General features: G+C 44.5%; 1 protein-coding gene across 1 annotated transcript; it reads right to left on the reverse strand.

Moving 5' to 3' along the window:
• Positions 1-50: 50 nt before the first annotated feature.
• Positions 51-14,780, reverse strand: tmod4 (tropomodulin 4 (muscle)). The gene is made up of 10 exons (XM_070965573.1): positions 14,575-14,780; positions 7,889-8,067; positions 7,067-7,223; positions 5,817-5,936; positions 2,072-2,164; positions 1,415-1,545; positions 1,129-1,236; positions 693-836; positions 395-539; positions 51-139 (listed from the first exon to the last, which is right to left on the reverse strand). Exons 2-10 carry the CDS (start codon positions 7,988-7,990, stop codon positions 117-119), a joined length of 1,023 nt encoding a protein of 340 aa, XP_070821674.1. The 5' UTR covers positions 7,991-8,067; positions 14,575-14,780; the 3' UTR covers positions 51-116.
• Positions 14,781-19,737: the final 4,957 nt, after the last annotated feature.

A 19,737-nucleotide genomic window follows, 5' to 3' on the forward strand; every position in this document is an offset into this window, starting at 1 on the left:
GATTGGATGTTAGGTGGGTTGCACCATGCACGACGAGCCGGCTTGACTTGGGTGGCGGTCTGTCTGCAGGCTCCGGGGGGCTGAAGTGTTGTTCTTCTGTTTGCTCCTTGTTGCTTTCATCTTAATCTCTGCTGGCGAACTGCAGCAAGAAAAAAAGAGATTAAAGAGAAATATGACACAGAATAAGTAATCAGTAAAAAAGATGGTGGCTCAATACATTCACGATACATTTATTTACCTTAAAATTAAACCCCAAAATTGGACCCCACATTTAAATCTCCTCACATCAGCGGCTCTTTACGCATTAATCCTGCCCAGTGCATCTTAAATATTTACTCCTTCCAGAAACCTAAATTTAAAGATTTAGTGAGCGTGCAGTCAGAGCGGCTCTCACTCATGTCGTTGTTTCGTGTGATGGCCATGGCGGCTCTGGCGCGGGGACCCTGCTGGCTGAAGTGGTAGCCGAATCTGAGGATGCTGGAGTTGTTCTCCAACATGGAGGCGATCTCCATCTCAACCGAGTCTCCCAACTTCTGCCTCTGTGCCAGAGAGAAGAGGAACAGCTCGTTAAAACAGAGATCTGAACCGTTTCTGGAGCGTGACACTGAGTCTGATGAGATAACACATTAAATCTGACTGTTTATTACTGATGTGCCACTGCACAGCTGTAGCCTCAGTTCTGTGTTTCAGACCTGGTTGTCAATCTTGAGCTCCACCAGTGTGGCGTTGTTGGCCATCGCTTTGATGATGGCCATCATGCCGTCTGCGGTGATGAAGTTTGACTCGATATTAAGACTCTGCAAGCTGGTGTTCTCCTGCAGCATCTCAGCACATGCCTGGTACAACACAAACACACAAACTGGGATTATTTATTGCTTAACTTCCTGAGGACATTTTCATTTTTCAGTGAAAACCTTGAAGCTCGAGCAGCTGGATTCAGCTGCTTCTCTGCACAGGTTTAAAAACTTCTAAGCGAATGATAGCCATTAATGATAGAGGTGCAGAAAAGCATCTGTCTGCAAGGTTTGAATACCTATGTGTGACATCAGTGGCTCTAAGAATACACTGCGTGTTTCCATACCAAAGAAATGAAAACCAAAAAAAAGTCGTCGTTCATATTGTACTCACGTAGGCCACAGGGTCGTTGCTTCGGGTCGCAGCGATGCTCAGAAACTCCACGTGAGAGTTTCCCTTCATCGCCTCAAAGATCTCTTTCAGTGTTGGGATGGGAATGTCCTGCAGCACAGACACAGACGTCACCTTTACGAGCTGTGGTCCTTACTTCTGAAGGGTCACACTCCAACCGATGAATACAGCAGCACCATAGCTGGTGTGTTGTCTTGATGCAGACGCTGATATTTGAATCTGTGGTGCTGCTTCTGCTTAACGTCACTCGCTTCTCGCGCTCACTGACCTTGATGTTGTTGAGGTTGACTTCAGTCAGGCTGCTGTCGTTGTTGTGGATTCTCTCCAGGGTTTCCTCCACGTTGGTGGGGTTGGGCAGCTCATCGGGGAAGATCTTGAATGGATCTGGTTTCACGACACCTGCAGGAGACACAACGTTGCAGCTTAGGCTACAGAGTGCCTGCAGTATCAGACGATGTTCAGACTGGAAAAAGAAAATATCCTCTTTGAAGCTTCCTGCATTAAATGCCACATACACAGCGCCAGAAATAAGAAAAGCCTCCACATCTCCTCAGGCTGCAAAAAGAGCTCTATCAAGACCGAGTGCCTTTGGGTTTTTGTATTTTCCCTTCATGCAGTCTATATACAGCAACTTCCCCTCAGTTCCTGTTCAGCACACACACTTGAAATGTTTTCTATCGGTGCCAATATGATGCAAATCCTGTACTAATGATTCCTCCTTGAGGAATATGAAGATAATGTTCAACGTGCAGTTTGTGCAGGAGTGTAGCTTAAATAAACTACAAAATTCTGAATGAAATTAAGAAATTAAGAGTCAAGAATCTGTCCTTTTCAATTTATCTTCTTACGACTTTCAAGATTAGTTTCAAAAACACATTTCTCAATAAAAAAGATAAAAACGTGTATGAAGTGATGTCGTACGTACTGTTGATGCCCTCTGTGTTGGCGATCGTGCCCGTGGTGCCCAGAGCATCATAGTACTGCTTATTGCTCATCAGCGTGTACATTCCCAGGATCGCTGCAAGTACAAGAAAACAGTCACTCTGAAAAGAAGATAAAGACGTCTGCGATATGTGAATGAGATCATATCATCCTGGACTGTGCTTTTGTCACGGTTCTACACTGACGTCCCCCAAGACGACTCCATGTGCATTGCTGCACGTAAAGATAAAAGATTTCTGATTCTGAGACCCGGCTAGGCGTTCCCTCGTCTCTTGTGTGTCTGTTTGACGAGATTAAGACATTGTTGTCTCAGACTACAGCAGGAAACTCCGCACTGGTTATAATCTCACACTTTCCAGGGATGCCGAGGAAAGTTTCAGGGTGAGCGGGTGGCCTTTAACTTTCTGACACAAACTGACAAAACTCAAGCAAAGTACAAGCACATCAGAATTGTACAAATGTACAGTACTTGGATAAATGTACTTTGTTACTTTACAAACAAATAATCTGCAGTCAGTAATGTATTTTAACGTGTATCTACTGTAGTTTCTGCAGCAGGCTGTATTGAACACAGTATGTAAAACATCATTTTCACTCAACGCCTCCACCCAGCAGATAACTGATGACCTGTTGTTGCTTCTTTGACCAGCAGGGGGCAGACCTGCTGCTGCCTCTCTTGCTCTAGTTGTAACCAAACTGTGTCACACACCAACTGCTGTGACAGCAACCCCCGCCTCACCCCTCCCCTCCACCCTCACTCCACCTTCCCACCCACCAGCCTCCTGACCCGGTGTGGGGAACCATGGGAAGGGCCTTGTGAGGAGAGGGAGGCCAGGGAGACAGCTGCTGGGGGGGGGGGGGGGGGGGGGGGGGGGGGGGCGTCACCAACCATAAACACCCCCTCATCATCCGGTTTGCCCCTGAGAATAACCCACGGTAGCTTTGCAGCACAAACTAGACTGCAGATAACTAAAAAGCTCAATATAGCAGCGTGTTAATATAAATAAAACGTGAAAATGAAGTCACCAGGGTGACTTGTTGGACCATTCTCCCTCTGAGCTCACGAAGCGGGTCGGCCAAGCTATTCATCCCCTTTTAGTGTGTTTGCCAAAAGGCCCACACAAAAGACTGACAGAGGCTAACTGAGGTTTAATCCTCATCTGGACGCCATCCAGGGTTAAAACCACGGTCTCTCCGGACAAACAGGCTCCCCTGCTCTGTCTTTCCGGATGCCTGCCCGTCTGTTTGGCCTGTCAGAGGAGTGTGGCGGGGGTTTTCAGAGTGTTCGAATCATCAAACTCAACAAAGAAAACACGTTTAATGATTTCATTTAGCCTAATTTCTAAAATCACCTCACATTTATTCAGCAGGCCTGTCGGAAACAGACAGTTGTTAGCATGTCTAAAGCAGCATCTACAGTAGTAAACGAGTCCGACTTTCAAGTACCAAGAGCCTTCTATTAACTAACGAGTTACGTAGTTTGTGGGGTTAAAACAAAGCTCAGTTTACAACAAGCTGCAGTAACCAGATGCCCCAGTTTGTTCAGGATTGTCCTGGTTTCCACCACAATTAAAATAATAATTAGCATGTTATGCTTGTTTTCAGCGTTTATTTCGATGTTTATCTTGTTGACCTCTTCATTATTCCGTTACCTCAATGTGCATTGTCAAGACTGGCGCTAGCTTAAGAGTGAAAGGCTAGTGGGGTGGTGCTTTAAAGGTGTCCTCAGTAGGCGTGCTAAAGCTGAAAAAACTGTCCTCCATCCACATGAAAACGCCTGTGCTGCATGCTGGCACATCCATTGTGTAGTATTTTGTCACTGTGTGAAAGCTGGTTCTCAATGCTAGCAGAGTTAAGCTAATGTTAGCAGCTGTCCTGCTCTTAGCTGGAAAGTTAACACTCTAGCAACCCCAATGAATGTTAGCCGAGATAGTGTAGCATTTGGCAAATACGTTAGTCCTCATTAGTCCTTTTTCCTCAAATGTTCAAAATAAAAACAGACTGTTTCAATAACCCAAACGGGTACATGTAGCTTTAGCCTCAGTCCCTTTAGCCTGATGTCAGCATGTAGCTATCAAGTGCCTATTCAGCAAAGTCATGGAGCAATCGTTAGGCTAACGCTAGCTTAACTAGCTTGTTATCTGTATCTACAACTGCTAAAATTTGCCAGCAGCTGTTAACAATTCAGATGGCAAAATCTTGAGTCTACATTTGTCTGAAAGCAACCACTGTTTTAACGAAGAACACTGAGTAAATGCCACTCAGACACAGCAACAGCAGCTGGTAGGGACAGGCCTCAGGGACGCTCAAATATGGTCCTCATGGTAATCTTTGGTCGTCCGTTAGAAAGCAGCTTGTTGTCCATCTGCAGTCCAGTCAGCACGGTTACCCTTTCTATTGTTTGTTAACGAATAATGTTGGTGATCAAAGAATAATACTATAGCCAGTATTAAGTTACTCATCACCTGCAGTACATTAATAAAATGTCCAGGGTACAAATCTTAAAATATGTCATATTTTAATGAGGACTCCCAAAATACTTCCCCACATCACACTGTTGAAGCTTTAGTTAAATGATTCTGAGCTTCAGGAAACAGAAAAACTGGCTTTTCTATCTGTGAACACAGTAGCTTCCCACTGGTCTGGTTTAGCAAGATACAGTATCTTTGCCCCCACCATCCCCATGTCTACTCCACCCTTCCTCTGGTGGCCCGGGGCCAGGCTTATTTATTTTTGTGTTGCTGAGCGTGGTGAATTGGACCCCATCGCATGTCTGGCCCTCTCCGTTGACCTGGGACCACTGAGCCGTCTCAGTGTTGAGGCAAACAATATGAAACCTGCTGTTAGTTTCATATTGTTTGCCATTTCTGGGTCTGTCTCATAGAACTATGTGGGTCAGAGGCACCGTGATGAAACACTGAGGTCACGCTGTGCTGTGTATGTCAGGACCTGCTGCTGGGAGACAGCATGAGGACAAACAGATGACATCATAGGAGGAATAGACCTTTTTCACAGCAGATGCGTTTGCATGTCATGACAGGAAACCCGCAGGTGTAACTGATAACATTAAGAGCAGCTGCATTCCATTTAGATGAGCTCTCAGTTTCAGGGTTTCGGGCATGCTGGCTCGCTGGCACGGGAACGCTTGATGGCGCTGAGCCTTCGCTAACGAAAATTAGTTCCAAATGTGTGTTTTCTGCATGGATAAGTCAAAATGTCTGCAGTGAAAAGGTCATAGTCGATAAAATCAAAGTGTCACAGTGAAGCTGGACGTTACTGTTCCATCCCTGGTTACGATTTCGACAATTTCAGTTTCATCACCGTGTAACAGGACCTAACAAAAGCAGCCAAATGCTGAAATCACTTAACAACATTATAAAGTAAAGATTTCCGTTATGCGAATGAAAAAGGTTGTTAAACTTTGCTCAAACTGTGAGATTTCTTTCCATGAAAACACAATTTCTCCTGCTATACTGACACAATCTCTAATGTTTGTGCTTGATGAGAATCTGCTAACCTGAGAGCATCAAAGCCACATGCTGCCACACATGTTGACTTGTCGTTGCAGGAAAAGCTCAGGTGGAAATAACGACCTTAATAATGACTTCAGCACTCAACTCAGTGCAAATCAGCAGTTCGTTACGTTGCACCTGTGCTGTCTGCTGTGACAAAGGCTTACGTTGAAACACAGTGCTGCTGTTAATCAATCGTAATAAAGTCTGTCCAACCTGCAATATCGCACATCTCTGCGTCCGTGGCGTTTTTCAGAGCCTCCTCCAGCTCCGGCTCCAGAGTCACCTGCTCGTGCAGCGGGAGCTCTGCTGCTTTCTTGGCCACAAAGACCTTTCCTGGAGATAAAAGAAAGAAAAAACAAGAGATGAAAGCGGAGAAAAAAAGCCAGAGGGACAGTTAAAGATGAGCAAGAGGAAAATAGAAGTGAAGTTGGAGAAGACAAATGGAAAGACATGAATATGAGGAGTCCATTTGAGGTCCTATCTCATGATTTGTGTGTGTTTATTCATCAGTCTGCAAACCAAATTTCTCAAAGTTTTTACTTAAAAAAATAAAATCTTGATGGGTTTTCTTCAGTCTGAAGGCTTTAAACTGTAAATTTGTCTGTGTTTTGGTAAAAGCTCTGTTGGGATCATGTTTCCCAAAACACGAGTAAGCCAGGGCTTATCACGGATTTGTGGACCGGCTCTAATAAACTCAATTTTCCACTGGAGCCTAGTTTGTGCTTTGTTATCTTTTTTCTTTGTGCCGTTCTCGTTGATCTTTACAGTTTCAGCTGTGAATCACAAAAAAAGAAAAAAAAAGTTTGATAGAGCAGAGATATTCCTGTTGCATTGCAGGTTTTATTAGAGGAGCTGCACAGGGACAAATATTCTGAGCCGGATCATTTCATGCTGTAGGTCTGGACATGTCAGCCCGTGGGACCATGATGGAAATGGCCCCGAAGCTCAGTGAGCTGCAACAACCCCACACACACCTGAAACTAAGAGCCTGGGCTGCTGTGCAGTGGTGCATCGCAGAGTACAACACTGCACAGCTGTCTGAGGGACAAGGAAAAAGGTCTATGGAGATTTAAGTCTTTGCATAAAGAGCTATTTATATCCAGAATCTACGGTAATTTATGTAACTTCTGCTGAAGGTTTCCACAGAGTGCCGTCTCTGCAAAAAACAGTGGAGGGGACAAACTCGTCTTCCCAGGACAGGGTTGTGTGATGGGGACACATACAGCAGCTTTTACTGTGTTTCACATGCGTAACTGTGCAATCAGAAACTTTATTCTGCAGCCCTGCGTACAGGTTTACAGAATTACTCTGAATAAAAGTTTGATTTCACCTTCAATTTCCAATTTATGCTTTATAATTATGAGATATTTTTATTATTTCTGTCTTGCATGAAAAATAGACGTCTTAAATTGAATACTTTGTGGATCCATCAGAATTGCTCACAAAGGACGCCTGCCCCCCACCTTTCTTCTCCCCAGTGAAGGGCACCAGGTCCTCCTTGTCCTCGTGCTCCAGGGCCAGCTTCTCCAAGTGCTGCTGCAGGGCTTCGCGGTCAAATGGACCTGTTGGGCTCTTCTTCGTCTGGTCACGCTGCCGTAAGCCAGCAGGCAGCATGGCATTCTGGGAGAACAAGAGGTCAGGTGTTATGTTGATGTGACATCAAAACCAGAGAACATGAGAGAATGGAGTTACTGTTGTTTCAGTGCCTAGATGGACTGAATAAGTGGAGGAATCCTCAAAGTTTCAGACAAATGGTCTGCTGGTGAAGGTCAAAGTGCAACGTTTTCATTCTTTGATTACTGTAACTTTAATTTGCCACAATGCATGAACGAAAGTGTAGTTCCTCCCTGATTTTCCTTCCTTCCAGCATTCATAAGTCAGCTGCACTGTGCATTAACCTTGCCTGCAAAATCTTCATCTTATCTTCATTTAGGAATATTTCAATTGCTACTTCAATTGATCGCTTGGCCTTGCTCTCATGCTGCTCTCTGCTTGTATTTAACAAATCTAATCACTGGTGGAAGGAAGGAAAGGAAGGAAAAACATTGCAGTTAAGTGGAATGGATTGCACCTCTCGTCTTTAATCTTTTGTAACCTGCAGGTTTTAGTTTGTCTCACAGCTGTGAAGCTACCTCTGGTGTCAGATAGACCACCTGGAGGAACAAAAACCTGCAGGACTTGTGAATCTCAGGCACCAGAACTGACCACCGAGGCCTCGTGGCTTTGGAGAAAGTGATCAGAAGCCAATCACTTGGTGGGTTTAGACAAATCCAGCTTCCCAGTACCTCGGGGTCCATCTCCTGCAGCTCATACTCGAGCTGGTCCAGCTCCTCGGCGCTGAGGCCCTTGAGGATGGCGTCCTCGTCGATGTCCCTGGGGTCCGACATGGCTCCTGAGGCTCCGGCTCACGCACACACACACTCACTCATACACGCCGCTGCACACCCCTGGGCGAGAGGGCACTCTGAGAGGAGGGAAGAGAGAGGAGAGACATGAGGGGGAATCCTTGGTGTGATGTGGAAAACATCTGCGCTCATTAACAGCTGGAGGACTGAACTGAAGCTGCACCCAAGCCCTCATCCATGCAAAGCACTCTTCATGATCACACTGTTTGTATTTATTGCAGTACAGTAGAGTGTTTCACAAAGTGGTGAACCTCACTCCATGCTTGCTTTTATACACAACCATGATCCTCTCACCTGTTACCAATGAGCCTGTTTACCTGTGGAATGATCCACACAGGTGTTTTGGAGCATTCCAACAGTCTTTTGTTGCTCCTGTCCCAACTTGTTTGAAATGTGTTGCTGCATCAGATTCAGAATAATCTTATTTTGGGCATTTTATTCTTTTATTGAACAGGCAACATTTAGGAGAAAAAACTAAAAAGGGAACATTTCAGCTCGTTGTCGTCTGTAGAACATCAGGGCACCCAAAGGTGTTTGAACTATGTGTTGAAAATCTAAATCACTCTGTCCTTATTTTACCTGGGAACCCCCTGGAGCCCTGTCAAGGACCACAGGGGGTCTCCTGCTCTGCATTTTGGGAACCACTGTCCTTGCCAAACATGATGTTTCATGATCTTCATTGAGCTTATCAGCTGCTCCATCCAGAGCGCTTCAATAACGCCATGATGATAATAATAGACGCATTTCCAATAATACATCTGCAATACTCAGGACCGCAGAGTCTGTATAAATCTGCTGCAGGGGCCTCCAGGTCACACGCTTACATAAGCTTCCTTTTCACCTTAAAACACACAAGAGGTGGATAACCACCCACTGAAGCGGTGGAGCGAGGTAGAGAAGTGAAGAACGGGAAAGAGAGCGAGCGAAGTCTTTGTAACTCTAAACCCTGAGCTCACCACACGGCGACTAAGAATAGCAGAATGCAGAGAGGAGAGGGCGGAAAGTGCAATCCCTGATTTATCAGTGACGGACACTCGTTCATACAGCGGAGAACACACCCGCAACATATCTGCACCCACCGATGAATAAAACACACACACACAAGGACGAACTGTGTGTGACACAGCAACGAGCCGCAACTTCAAACCACACAGCAGAGCCCTCAAACGAGGAAATACCACAGCTGGGTCAAAGTATGAGTAATGCAGCTATCAGGTTCATGAGGTCAGATGTTTTCTTTTTCAGTCCAAATTTCATCCCAACTTGGCCAGAGCAGAAAACCAATCAGGTCGCAGAATGCGGTTTCATGTAGTCTGCCTGTATGTCAGGAAGCATTAAGGTCTGAGCTGGCAGGAGGTACAGCGTCACATTTAGACTCAGGGACTCGTTAAATTAAGTGTATTATTTTTTATTTTTCAGTAGGATTTACATCAGCACAACCTCTCCAGCTACATACAAGTGTTTCACCCCCACCAGCAGACAAAAAGCCCTGCGGTGTCTCATGAAATGTTACACTGACGTCCTGAAGTCCAGCTGATATCACGCAGTCATCATTAGTTTTGCAGTCGAAATTATGATTTTGAATTATTTATTATCTTGTCTTTATTATTGAAAGGAGGAAAGAAAAGGTCTTTGGAATTACGCATATCAGAAATCCTCCTTCAAGCCTCTGAATGTGTGCACGTGTTTGATTGACAGGTTAGCTGGCACAATGTAAACAAGGCCGGCCTGGTAGCTGTAGCCTGTGAGCGAAGGACAGGCTGTGTTTTATTAGCAGTGACGGTAAAAGAAACAGGACCACCACTTTAGCATTTAAACTAAGCCCTGCTGACATTTGCAGGTATGTTTTATGATGAGTGCTGCAGCTCTTCAGCTAACAAGCTGATTAACCGGCAAACTGATGGAAACAGTGCGCATTTCTGCTGCGTTACCTTCATTCTGTTCTCAGGTGGAAGCTGCTGCTTTATTGTTTGCTTCTTCTTTAGTTTACCGCCGTCTGTTTGTGTGTTGTGGTGAATGATCCATTCACCTGATTTAACTGTAACAGAGTCCAGGACTCACACAGTGGAGCATCAAGTCCAGGATGAGTAACGACCAGCGTGACTTTGCTTCAGTGACGCACAAACTACCGTAACCTTGATCGTCTCAAGGTAACGGCTGCTTGGTGGGAGTCACTGATCAGATTACACTTCATTAGAGAGGACACACACACACTCACACTCACACAGTTATGTTTCCATCACTTCTGGAGACATTACATAGACTTCCATTCATTTCCTGGAGACTTGCCCTGACCTTAAACCAAGTCTTTACCCTAAGATTTAATGATTTACTTTATGGGGACCTGCATTTTGTCCCCATAAATAAGGTGAAAACAGCAATTTAGATTAGAATATTGACCGAAAACACTCTGATTCAGTGAAGTTTGACCAGTGTCTAAATTAAGCACCTTAACTCGAATCAGCAGAACACCTTATACACTGTAAACCATGACCAATGCAAAGTCCGGTACAGATACGACGAGGGCGTGCAAGCTCTGCAAACTCTCCTTTTGACAAGTAAAACTATGGAAGCACCTGTTGAGACGAGCTCCTGCACGGCTGGCAGCTCCTCGGTGACGCTGTGCAGCTCTAATGCGTAAAGCCAATGACACAAACAGCGGATCACACAGCCGAGTGCTGCGGAAGATGGAGGAGATTTAGAGGATGACAGGAAGGAGGCTGCAGCTCAGAGGACCAGGTGGAGGATGAATCTATCCAGAATGTCTTTTTATCTGGGATAACAGGTTTTACGACAGCAGCCTTCAAGCCTAAAACACTCTAAGTCTCTTTTTGTAGCCTTCATCAGTATAAGAATACCATCTGATGGTGCACTAGCTGTGTAATATGGGTATTTTAAGCGGGTTTATGATGTAGTTAGTAGTGAGGAGAAATCAGTTGGCTGTTTTATGTTTGACTTTTGACCTTCCCATGATGGAAGGCAGCAAAAAAGGATTTTACTCTTTTATTTTATTTATTATTCATTAAATTACATCAGTTGATGTCTGTTCTGTGTTATAGTAAAGCATCAAATGACTTAATTTATATGAAAATACTTTGTTTTTATGGGTGTTTGCCGTGCTATGATTTCTAAAATGGGTTCGTTCAACCTTTTTTGGGCTTCATGGCCACAGGCTGTTGTGTAAATCACTAGATGTCAACCAATCAGTAGCGTTCACTGTCAGGACGGTGGAGTTTGAAAACCTGATATGAGATTTTATTGTCTTAACTCTGTCCTTTGCAGAGCGAAATCTCAGTTTTCAGGCAGTATTGCATCTCAGATCTGAGACGTTTTGTGCGTTTCGGGTGTTTCTCGCTGTATTTAACGCAGAGAGCAGCGTGTGACTCGAGGCCAATGCGGCGCAGGGCTCCATCCAGACGAGGCTCATGTGATTTGCCTGCAGTCAAGCCTTTGAGCCTCGCTTATTGTTGAGCTAAATGCACGGCTGTTTTCTGACACTTGAGCTAAGAGTGAGGGCTCAGCTGCGTACTAGCGGCCTGCCAGTTAAGGAGGTGAAGAACATCTTAGTTCTACACAGAAACACACCTGACTGAGCCTGGATTAGGGTCAGTGTTTCATGATGCTGGGGGAATATTTGTCATCAGCAGTGAAACATAAAGTAGTGAAGTTATTTCAACAATGGGAGGACAGAAGATGTCTCTCAGTTAAGTGGACGGACAGCCGTGTTTTCATTTGTTTTGACATTTAATTTGGCACGTTCCACATGCCAGGAAGCCTCACTGTGAAGCGGCTGGACGTTTGTGAATGTGCATCTGTCCCCGGCGGTCCCAGCAGGATTTCTATACGCACCAAAACAAATTGGGAGTGGTGGCCGTCACCTGCTGCTGCCAGCTGGCTCCGGACGTTTCTTTTTCCAGTGTAGATCTCAGCCGTCTCCTGACCTGCACCTGGAGCTGCCGCCTCCAAGAGAGTGGTGACACGAGCTGAGCCTGGTTGTAAACGTATGTCTCTGTTTTATTGGGGTTTGATTAAAGACGGCTTCTGTTCATTATCTTTAAATACTCAAACGTCATCTGAAAGTGCGCCAGGTCTGAATTTTCCCGCCTATGTGACACAGCTCTAACAGCTCAACAGCAGAAAACGCTTGTGGAGTTCTGACCTGGAACAAGCTGCTCATGTTAACATCCAGAGACGCGTTGCCTGCATGTGAGTCTAATTAACGAGTCTGAGCAGAATTTGTCGTCATTAGCGCAACAGTAAGTAAATGATTTCAGCGTTCTCCTGAGACAAATGCCTTGATTGGAGACACGCAGTCAGATTTAATGAGGAGCCTCGCTTCATGGGAAGCCTTAGGGCTCAATCTGCGACGAAAATGTGTTTAAAACATCGAGTTGGGTGAAATTAATGCTGAAGGCTCGTGTTTCATCCAGCGGTGAGGTGAGAGGGAGTTTTGCATGTACAGAAATAGAGACTATGTGAATCTCCGTGTGAACACTGTCGGTCATGTTGGGACAGTTTGGCGAAATGAGGAAAATGGAGGTCTCCAGTCTCTCTGTGACCTTTGGCAGTTTGGCAGCATGTCGCCAAATCACAATTTCTATCAAATCCACCTGATGCATGACCTGGTGCTAAATGTTAGAGCTGGAATTAATGGTTAATATATTCACATAATATAGATAAACAATCAGATATTTGAGTCACTTCATTCACTCATTTTACCAACATGGAAATGGATCAAAAACTGAGATGAATGAACAAAATTAACTTCTTAAATATGCATTAAAGGCTCTGGCACACACTCCCTCACTGAGGAATAATTAGCTCTCAGGTATTTGCAGACTATCGATGATCATCTGAAGCAACTTAAACTTGTGTGTAATTCACTCTCTGCCATTGTATTCATAAAATCAGTGTAAAATGTCTACACTATGTACAGAAGTGCCCTAAAAACTCCTACAATGGAGTAAAGAAAGTACACTCCCAGAATGCTTTGCCTGTCATAGACGACCACACCTGTGCAGGTTAGGTTTGCAGGGCCTTTAAAGGTCACATTAAAGGTCGCATTAGTCTTCAAAAGGAAGGAACGTTTCTCACGTGGGTCATAAAAACACATTGACGGCTGACTGTAAACTTCCTGTGAGAGTGAGAGCAGTCTGTGGAGATCAAACAGGAAACACATGACCGTCTGTTATGTTTCTACAGTTAAAGCATCGAGAGATTTCCCAGCCTGCACTTCTCTGCGGCTTCATAAATGATCCCTGAAGAACACACTGACTGCGGCCTCTTCATTTAGTGGCTCAGACGAGATGAACTCTGGGAAAAACGGCACTTACTTTGAAGACGCACGCAGTAAAACCATGATTCACGGCGTGTGAGCGCCTACAGTTTCTTATTGTCCTCATCCATTACGGAGCTCCATGTCTGAAGTGAGGAGTTTCTGTGTGTTTTATAAGTCAAAGACCATTACGGGGGTTTATATTTCACAGTGACAAAGGTTATACACTCATAAATGCTGCAAAATGATTTACACTCGCTCCTGTGCCAGGACAGAAAATAAACTTTGCAGTCATTGCTCTCTGTTTTATCGCTGGTGGATCTATTTTTCGCGTGTTGGTACTGTAGCAGAAGCGGAAAGGTTTTTCTTTTTTAGACGACTCGGCCGCAAGTTGCCGTTCTGCCACCGGCGGCTCAGAAGATTTGTCACCATCGGCAGGTCGACTCCTCCGCGTCTTACCGCCCAAGTGTAACATTCCAAATCTGCCCTCAGCTTAATTTTAGCTTCACAAGTCAGCTACTTCCAGCCGTGTGAATCCTCCCCGGCTTGGGTTGCTCCTTCAGACTGTATCAGAGCACCATTTTGAGGCCCGGAGAACAGTTTGGCTGCAATGCAAAGTTGGGGATCGCTGCACAGCGCTGGTGCAGATGTGAAGCAGCGACAGGTGGAGCTGCTTTTCATGTTTGCAGGTGTGTCTCTAAAGGTGAATCTGCAGTCGGGTTATATCGACTTTACCGCTAATGAGGCTTCTGTCCCCAAAAGACGATTCAATCCAGTGACAGACACACAAATGTCAGACACCAATGGATCTAAGTGGAGGGGAAATGCAGATGGAGGGCAAACTTAACCCTCCCTCCTGGTTTCAAACTCTGCAGCCCCCCTGAGACAACATCTCCAAATCCCCTGTGACGAATGAACTGCACAGCGATGGACAGCTATTGGACGGCTTAACCCCTCCACATACCGCGCTGATAGCTTCATTTGAGCGGCAGTGCTTCAGCCGACCCTCTGCACAAACCTCCCACAGAGTGACACGAAGTGGAGAAAACCCAGCTGAGCATTAAGTCACCAAACCTCTGCACAGAAACATCTGATCCATTCATCCCACTCCAGACACAATCCACAGCCTCACACATGAAGCTCTGGGCAAAGGAAGTGGAGACTTCCCAAACAGGCAACCCAGAGAGAGAGATTAAAGTGTGGATCACCCCAACATGCCTGCAGGACCCCCCCCCTAGAAAACACACACAGATGAAGCAACAGAGACAGAGGGAAGCAGCCTCACACCTACCTTCACAGAAGCTCAATGCTGAAGCCCCTCGGCAAGGCAGAGCCTGCAGTTAGAAACCAGAGAGGGTACTTTCTCTTTTTTCTCCCCCTCCTCTCTCTCTCTCTCCCTCTCTCTCTCTCTAACCCCCCCTCTCTCTAATGTGTCGGGGCTGCTATGCTGAGACAGGCATACTGATGGATGGCACTTTGAGAAGTCAGCATTTTATTATTTTGGCTGTGAGAGAGGAGGGGGTGACAGAGAGTCATAGGGAGAGAGGGGGGAGAGAGAGAGAAGTGGGCCATGAACTCATGCTCATTAGTCATTCAATTAAAACTGTAGCGCAGGCAGACAGAAGGAGAAAGGCTGACATCTAGTGGTTGAACCTCTGAAATGCAACACCTCTTTCTCAAACTGCAGGACTGGCCGTTTCCCTTAAAGTGGCTTTATTTTAATTATTATTATTATTATTTTGGTCTTTTATGTTAAAGCACTTCAGGGTGCATTTTATACATGAATTGTGCAGCAGAAACCAAGTTTAATAGACTCATTATTTTTACAGTATTATATCATTATTTTTCATTATATTCAAGGCTTGCAGAGGTCTTCAAACATTAATGCACAATGTTTACGTTAACCTTTTACTGTGTATCGCAAGTAGTAGTGTTATCATGTACTGCATGCATAAGAGGAATTTTAATTTGAAAGTTCCTCTCACTCTCTCTCTCTACCTATATCTATATAATGTGAGAGGGTTTGGTTGATTAATTCAATGAACTGGCAGCTCTTTGGCATCTTCTAGCTCTTAGTTTTACAGCACATTTACAGTATTGTTAATTCTCTGTTTTTCCAGCAGCTGTTTTCTGTAAACAAGTTAGCAGCTTGCTGGTTAAGCGAGCAGCTGCAGAGTCCTCAGAAGTGGAGACCAAAGCAGAGCTGCTCAGAGGCTGAACACTGGCTGCACATTGATCAGGCGAACACAAACATGACTCCAGATGAATGCTGCTCTGTGTCTGCTCCATGTGTGAATTAGCAGCTGTTTGCTAACACGAGCCACGTGTGCTGGTCAGCTTGTTGTGGAGTTCAGCTTATGGAGACACAATGATCCTGTTCAAAACCACAGCATGTCCCAGCCTCTGAGTGACGCTGGAAGTTTTGTCTTACTGTGAGGTTGTTTTCTGAAGGCAGTGAGCAAACAGCCTGCAGGATGTTTTCCTAAGAACTGGCTGCTCTCGTTGATGAAGAGTTCAGCCGTGTTTTCAGTAGATTTGTGCGAAGCAGACAGACGACTTGCATTAAAATCCTGTTGATGATAACAAACTGGCTGCAGCAGCTTCAAGCCTATCACGCTGCTGCATGTGGAGATTTGCATTCACACTTGATTAAAACAAGTTGCACTATAAATAACTAGCTGGAGAGATCAGTTCTTGCTAAATATTTACACCCAGTACCTGCCAGGTGTGACTCAGCCGAGATCACAGAATCACTAAAACTAATGTTTGTTTTGATTGAAGAGGAAAACAAAGATGGCCGACGCGTCCGATCTGATGCTTGAGTGAAATTCAGCTTATTATGTGTTTAAAGTGGAAACAGGAAGATTTTAAATGGCTCCGGGTAAACATAGCTGCACAAATGCTAAATGACAAAAGGCGCCTGTCTGGTTAGCATAATGGTATATTGTCCACTCATCATGGAGGATTAATGTTTGGCTCTTGTCACTTGTTTGAAACATGAACTGCAGCAGTCACACACTCAGTGATGGATTCATGAGCAGCTGGTCATCTGAAAGGGCTGCTGCGCTCCTCTTTCTTTATCCTCTTACACCTGTTTTTGCTCTTTTTCGCCTCCTTCCCTCTCTGAGGTTTCATCTCTCTTTTCGTTTTCATCGCTCTCTTTGTCTTTCTTGGAAACGTCCTCTCATTTAACATTTCAGCAGCGTTGCTGAAACATTAAACGCAACAACCTGCTTTCAAAACTTCTCTTATTTCTCTTCTGGTTATTTCAGTTTTGAATTGAAGCCTCTGCTTCAGTTATCATCGGTACATGTGCGTCTGCTTTCCCCTCATCAAGTCTTTTATTCCTCACATTGTTTTGAATTTATTTTCAGACCAGCACTTACAGTAACTCCCAGGTTTGTCATTTCAGAAGAAGCACAGCATTATAAAGTCCCCATGAAGGCAAAATGATTGATTACTTCAGAAAAACCTCCTCTGTAATTCCCCTGTAATCCCTGAATAAACCAGAGTAACTGCACACACAGAGAGAAACTTCTTCAGCAGTTTGTTTTGGACTTTATTCCGTAAAGTTTCAATAAATTCTTCCAAACACACCATTTTAAATTTCCAGACCACATATGTTTGAATCATTTTCTGCCCTTTATAAACGCTTTTTGAACCACACTGCGCTTACACCACCCACTCCTCCGCCTCCTCCACCACCACTAGATGGCAGCAGATCGACTGTGTAAACACAGCAGCTCTGGAGTTCTTATGAAATCATTGCCCTGAAACAGGCAACCCTGTGTTCTCACTGTACAATGCCCTCCAGTGTTTGGCACTTGGGCCATGAAGGAGCCAAAAGGCTGCATGAGGAAAAACAAGACGTGCACTGAGCAACAGTGAGCTCATTATCGAGGGAATAAATCCTTTTATTAATATTGTTATTGTATTGGTGATTTCCAAAGTGGCACAAATCAGCAAACCATTTTGAACTTGTTCAAGTGTGTGAGTGACAGGTGTGTATTCAGGAAATAAACTGTGCTCTTGGTTGCAGACTGCTTTGTTTACACCCTGTTCAAACCCTGAACACTAAATACCATCCACCTTTTCCTCACGTACATCGTAGCTGCAGCATCACATGAATGCTGTAAGACTGCATTCTGTTCCCTCCATGTACCCTCCAGTGCCATAGAGATAGCACTGATAACAACAAACAAAGGCGTGTTCGCCATTCATCCGTTTTCATCTGGCAGCTCTGAGCCGCTCAACCCGATATGAGTGTGAATGGAAGAACACCTGAGTTCTCACACCTGCTTTTTGTCATATAAGCAGTTACTTTATGTGTTCAGCGTCTCTGTTTTTGCAAGTCTGCACATTCCTTTCCAACATCCTGATGAGATCTGTTGCACCTGCAGCCTTTGCATGTGGATGTCGAGCGCTTTCTTAAAGGGTAAGTTCGTGGAAAAACTGGGAGGAGAAACTCGACAGATGCAGATGCTTCCTGGTCAGAAAAGGTCTTAAAAGGATGTGAATCCGATGCCGTGGCCTCCTTCAATATTCTCACTTATCATCTTTGCCTCAACACCAACACAATCGAGGTGAATGGAATAAAGTTTGTGCTGCTCATAATACTACAAAATGGATTTCAAGAAAAATATATCAAAAGCAACGTGTCCCAAAACAATGTTATTGTGGTAATCCCCTCACCTCACGCTGGACATTTTGTGCTGGAACTACTTTCTACTAAAGAAATAGTCCCTTTTTTGGGATAAGTTTCTTAAAATTTCCCTTTGAGCCACACAAATAACCCTCCGCCCCCCTCAGATGTGTTGATCCACAGGCAGAAAATGTCTCAAAACATGACATGAAGCTGAAACTTCTTGACACCGGTGGGCGTAGGTGGTAAACAAAGTTTCTGTATGAGTCATTTGAGTTAAATGACCTTTTAAACTCTTAATTCCCCCTTAAATTTCCTCTTTACTTTTATGAAACTGTGTAACAACAATATTTCTGCATCAGCTTGACGCAACGCCTCATTTTAGCTAAATCATGTTTGTCCTGAGCGAAACATTAAAACCAAAGATGATACATTGTCATGACTGCAGCGTGACATCAAACGACATCAAGTCATTTTATATTCATTCACATGTCAATCACTTTTACATGCAAGCTGTGGAATCCACAGAAGTCATGTAAGCAATGTGCAGCATTTAAGATGGACGAAAGCGTCAGTGAGTCACAACGTTTCACAGTCTCACATTTTGTGAGGACATCTACAATAAAAGCTGAAATGTTTTGAACTTTATTGTCAATAAAGTCAGTATAATCCACATTGTTTTATAGCAACCATGTGATAAAAGTGATATTGTGATGAAAAATGGTTCCCCTTCACGGTCAGCTTCCTCTTCCTCTCATCTTCAGTTTTCAAGTTTTAAAAAAATCCTGGATCTAATATGTTTTCTCACCTCTTCACAGTTCATCCATAAGAAAATCACTTTCAGACCACCGGAATTTTTGTACTCTGTGTGTGTGTGTGTGTGTGTGTGTGTGTGTGTGTGTGTGTGTGTGTGTGTGTGTGTGGTTTTCGTGCATGCTGTGCGTGGGTGTTTCCAGTTAATGACTCACCATATGGGGAGGGGGAAGCATGAACAGGCTTTGTGATCTGAGGCAAACGTTGGGTAAGATGGAGGGAGAGCTGTCGATGGACAGATGTGGAGGATCCTGAGGGTCAGCGCAGGCCTGACGCAGCCTGGACCAACCAGCCTGCAGGAAGAGAAGAAGAAAAGAAGCCATTGTGCATCGTTGGCTAAAACTCGGAGAAACCGCAGTGTTACTCAGCACTGCAGATTATCTGAGTGACCTGAACCTGATGAACACATGAACTGAATACAGTGTGAGGAACCACAATGCAGCCTTTATGACGGCCAAAACAACATGTGGCAGCCCAGAAAACAACCTTTGTGCTGATGTAGAGCGACTTCCTGCTGCGCTGCAGCCCGTCGAGAGAAATATTGACCGAGCTTTCGACAAAAATAAAACTGAAATACCACGAGTCAGACACGCTCGCAGACCAAAACAAAATTCAGTGTTTACTTGGGAAGAAGAAATGTGACAGCCTGAGGGAAAACCCTTGGAACAACAGTGAACTGAGCTCTTTCAGCGTCAGACTCTTGTTTTCACTGTTAGATTCAAGGAGCAGCTCGCTCAACATTTTGGAAATACGCTATTTCTCTTTCTTGTCACATATATACGATAAATATGAGGCTACCAGCAGCTGCCAGTTAACTTAGCTTAGCACAAAGACTGGAAACAGGGGGAAACAGCTAGCTAGCTAGTTAACAATGTCACTAATTAACATGTTACAACTTGTTTGTTTAATCTGCACAACAAACAAAGAGGAGAAACAACAGCAGACAGAAAAAAAAGCTTTGGAGTTTGGCTTAGTTTTTAACATTCAGACAACGCCAGT

This window comes from Chaetodon trifascialis, chromosome 7, assembly GCF_039877785.1.
Source record: "Chaetodon trifascialis isolate fChaTrf1 chromosome 7, fChaTrf1.hap1, whole genome shotgun sequence".
NCBI classification, from domain to species: domain Eukaryota; kingdom Metazoa; phylum Chordata; class Actinopteri; order Chaetodontiformes; family Chaetodontidae; genus Chaetodon; species Chaetodon trifascialis.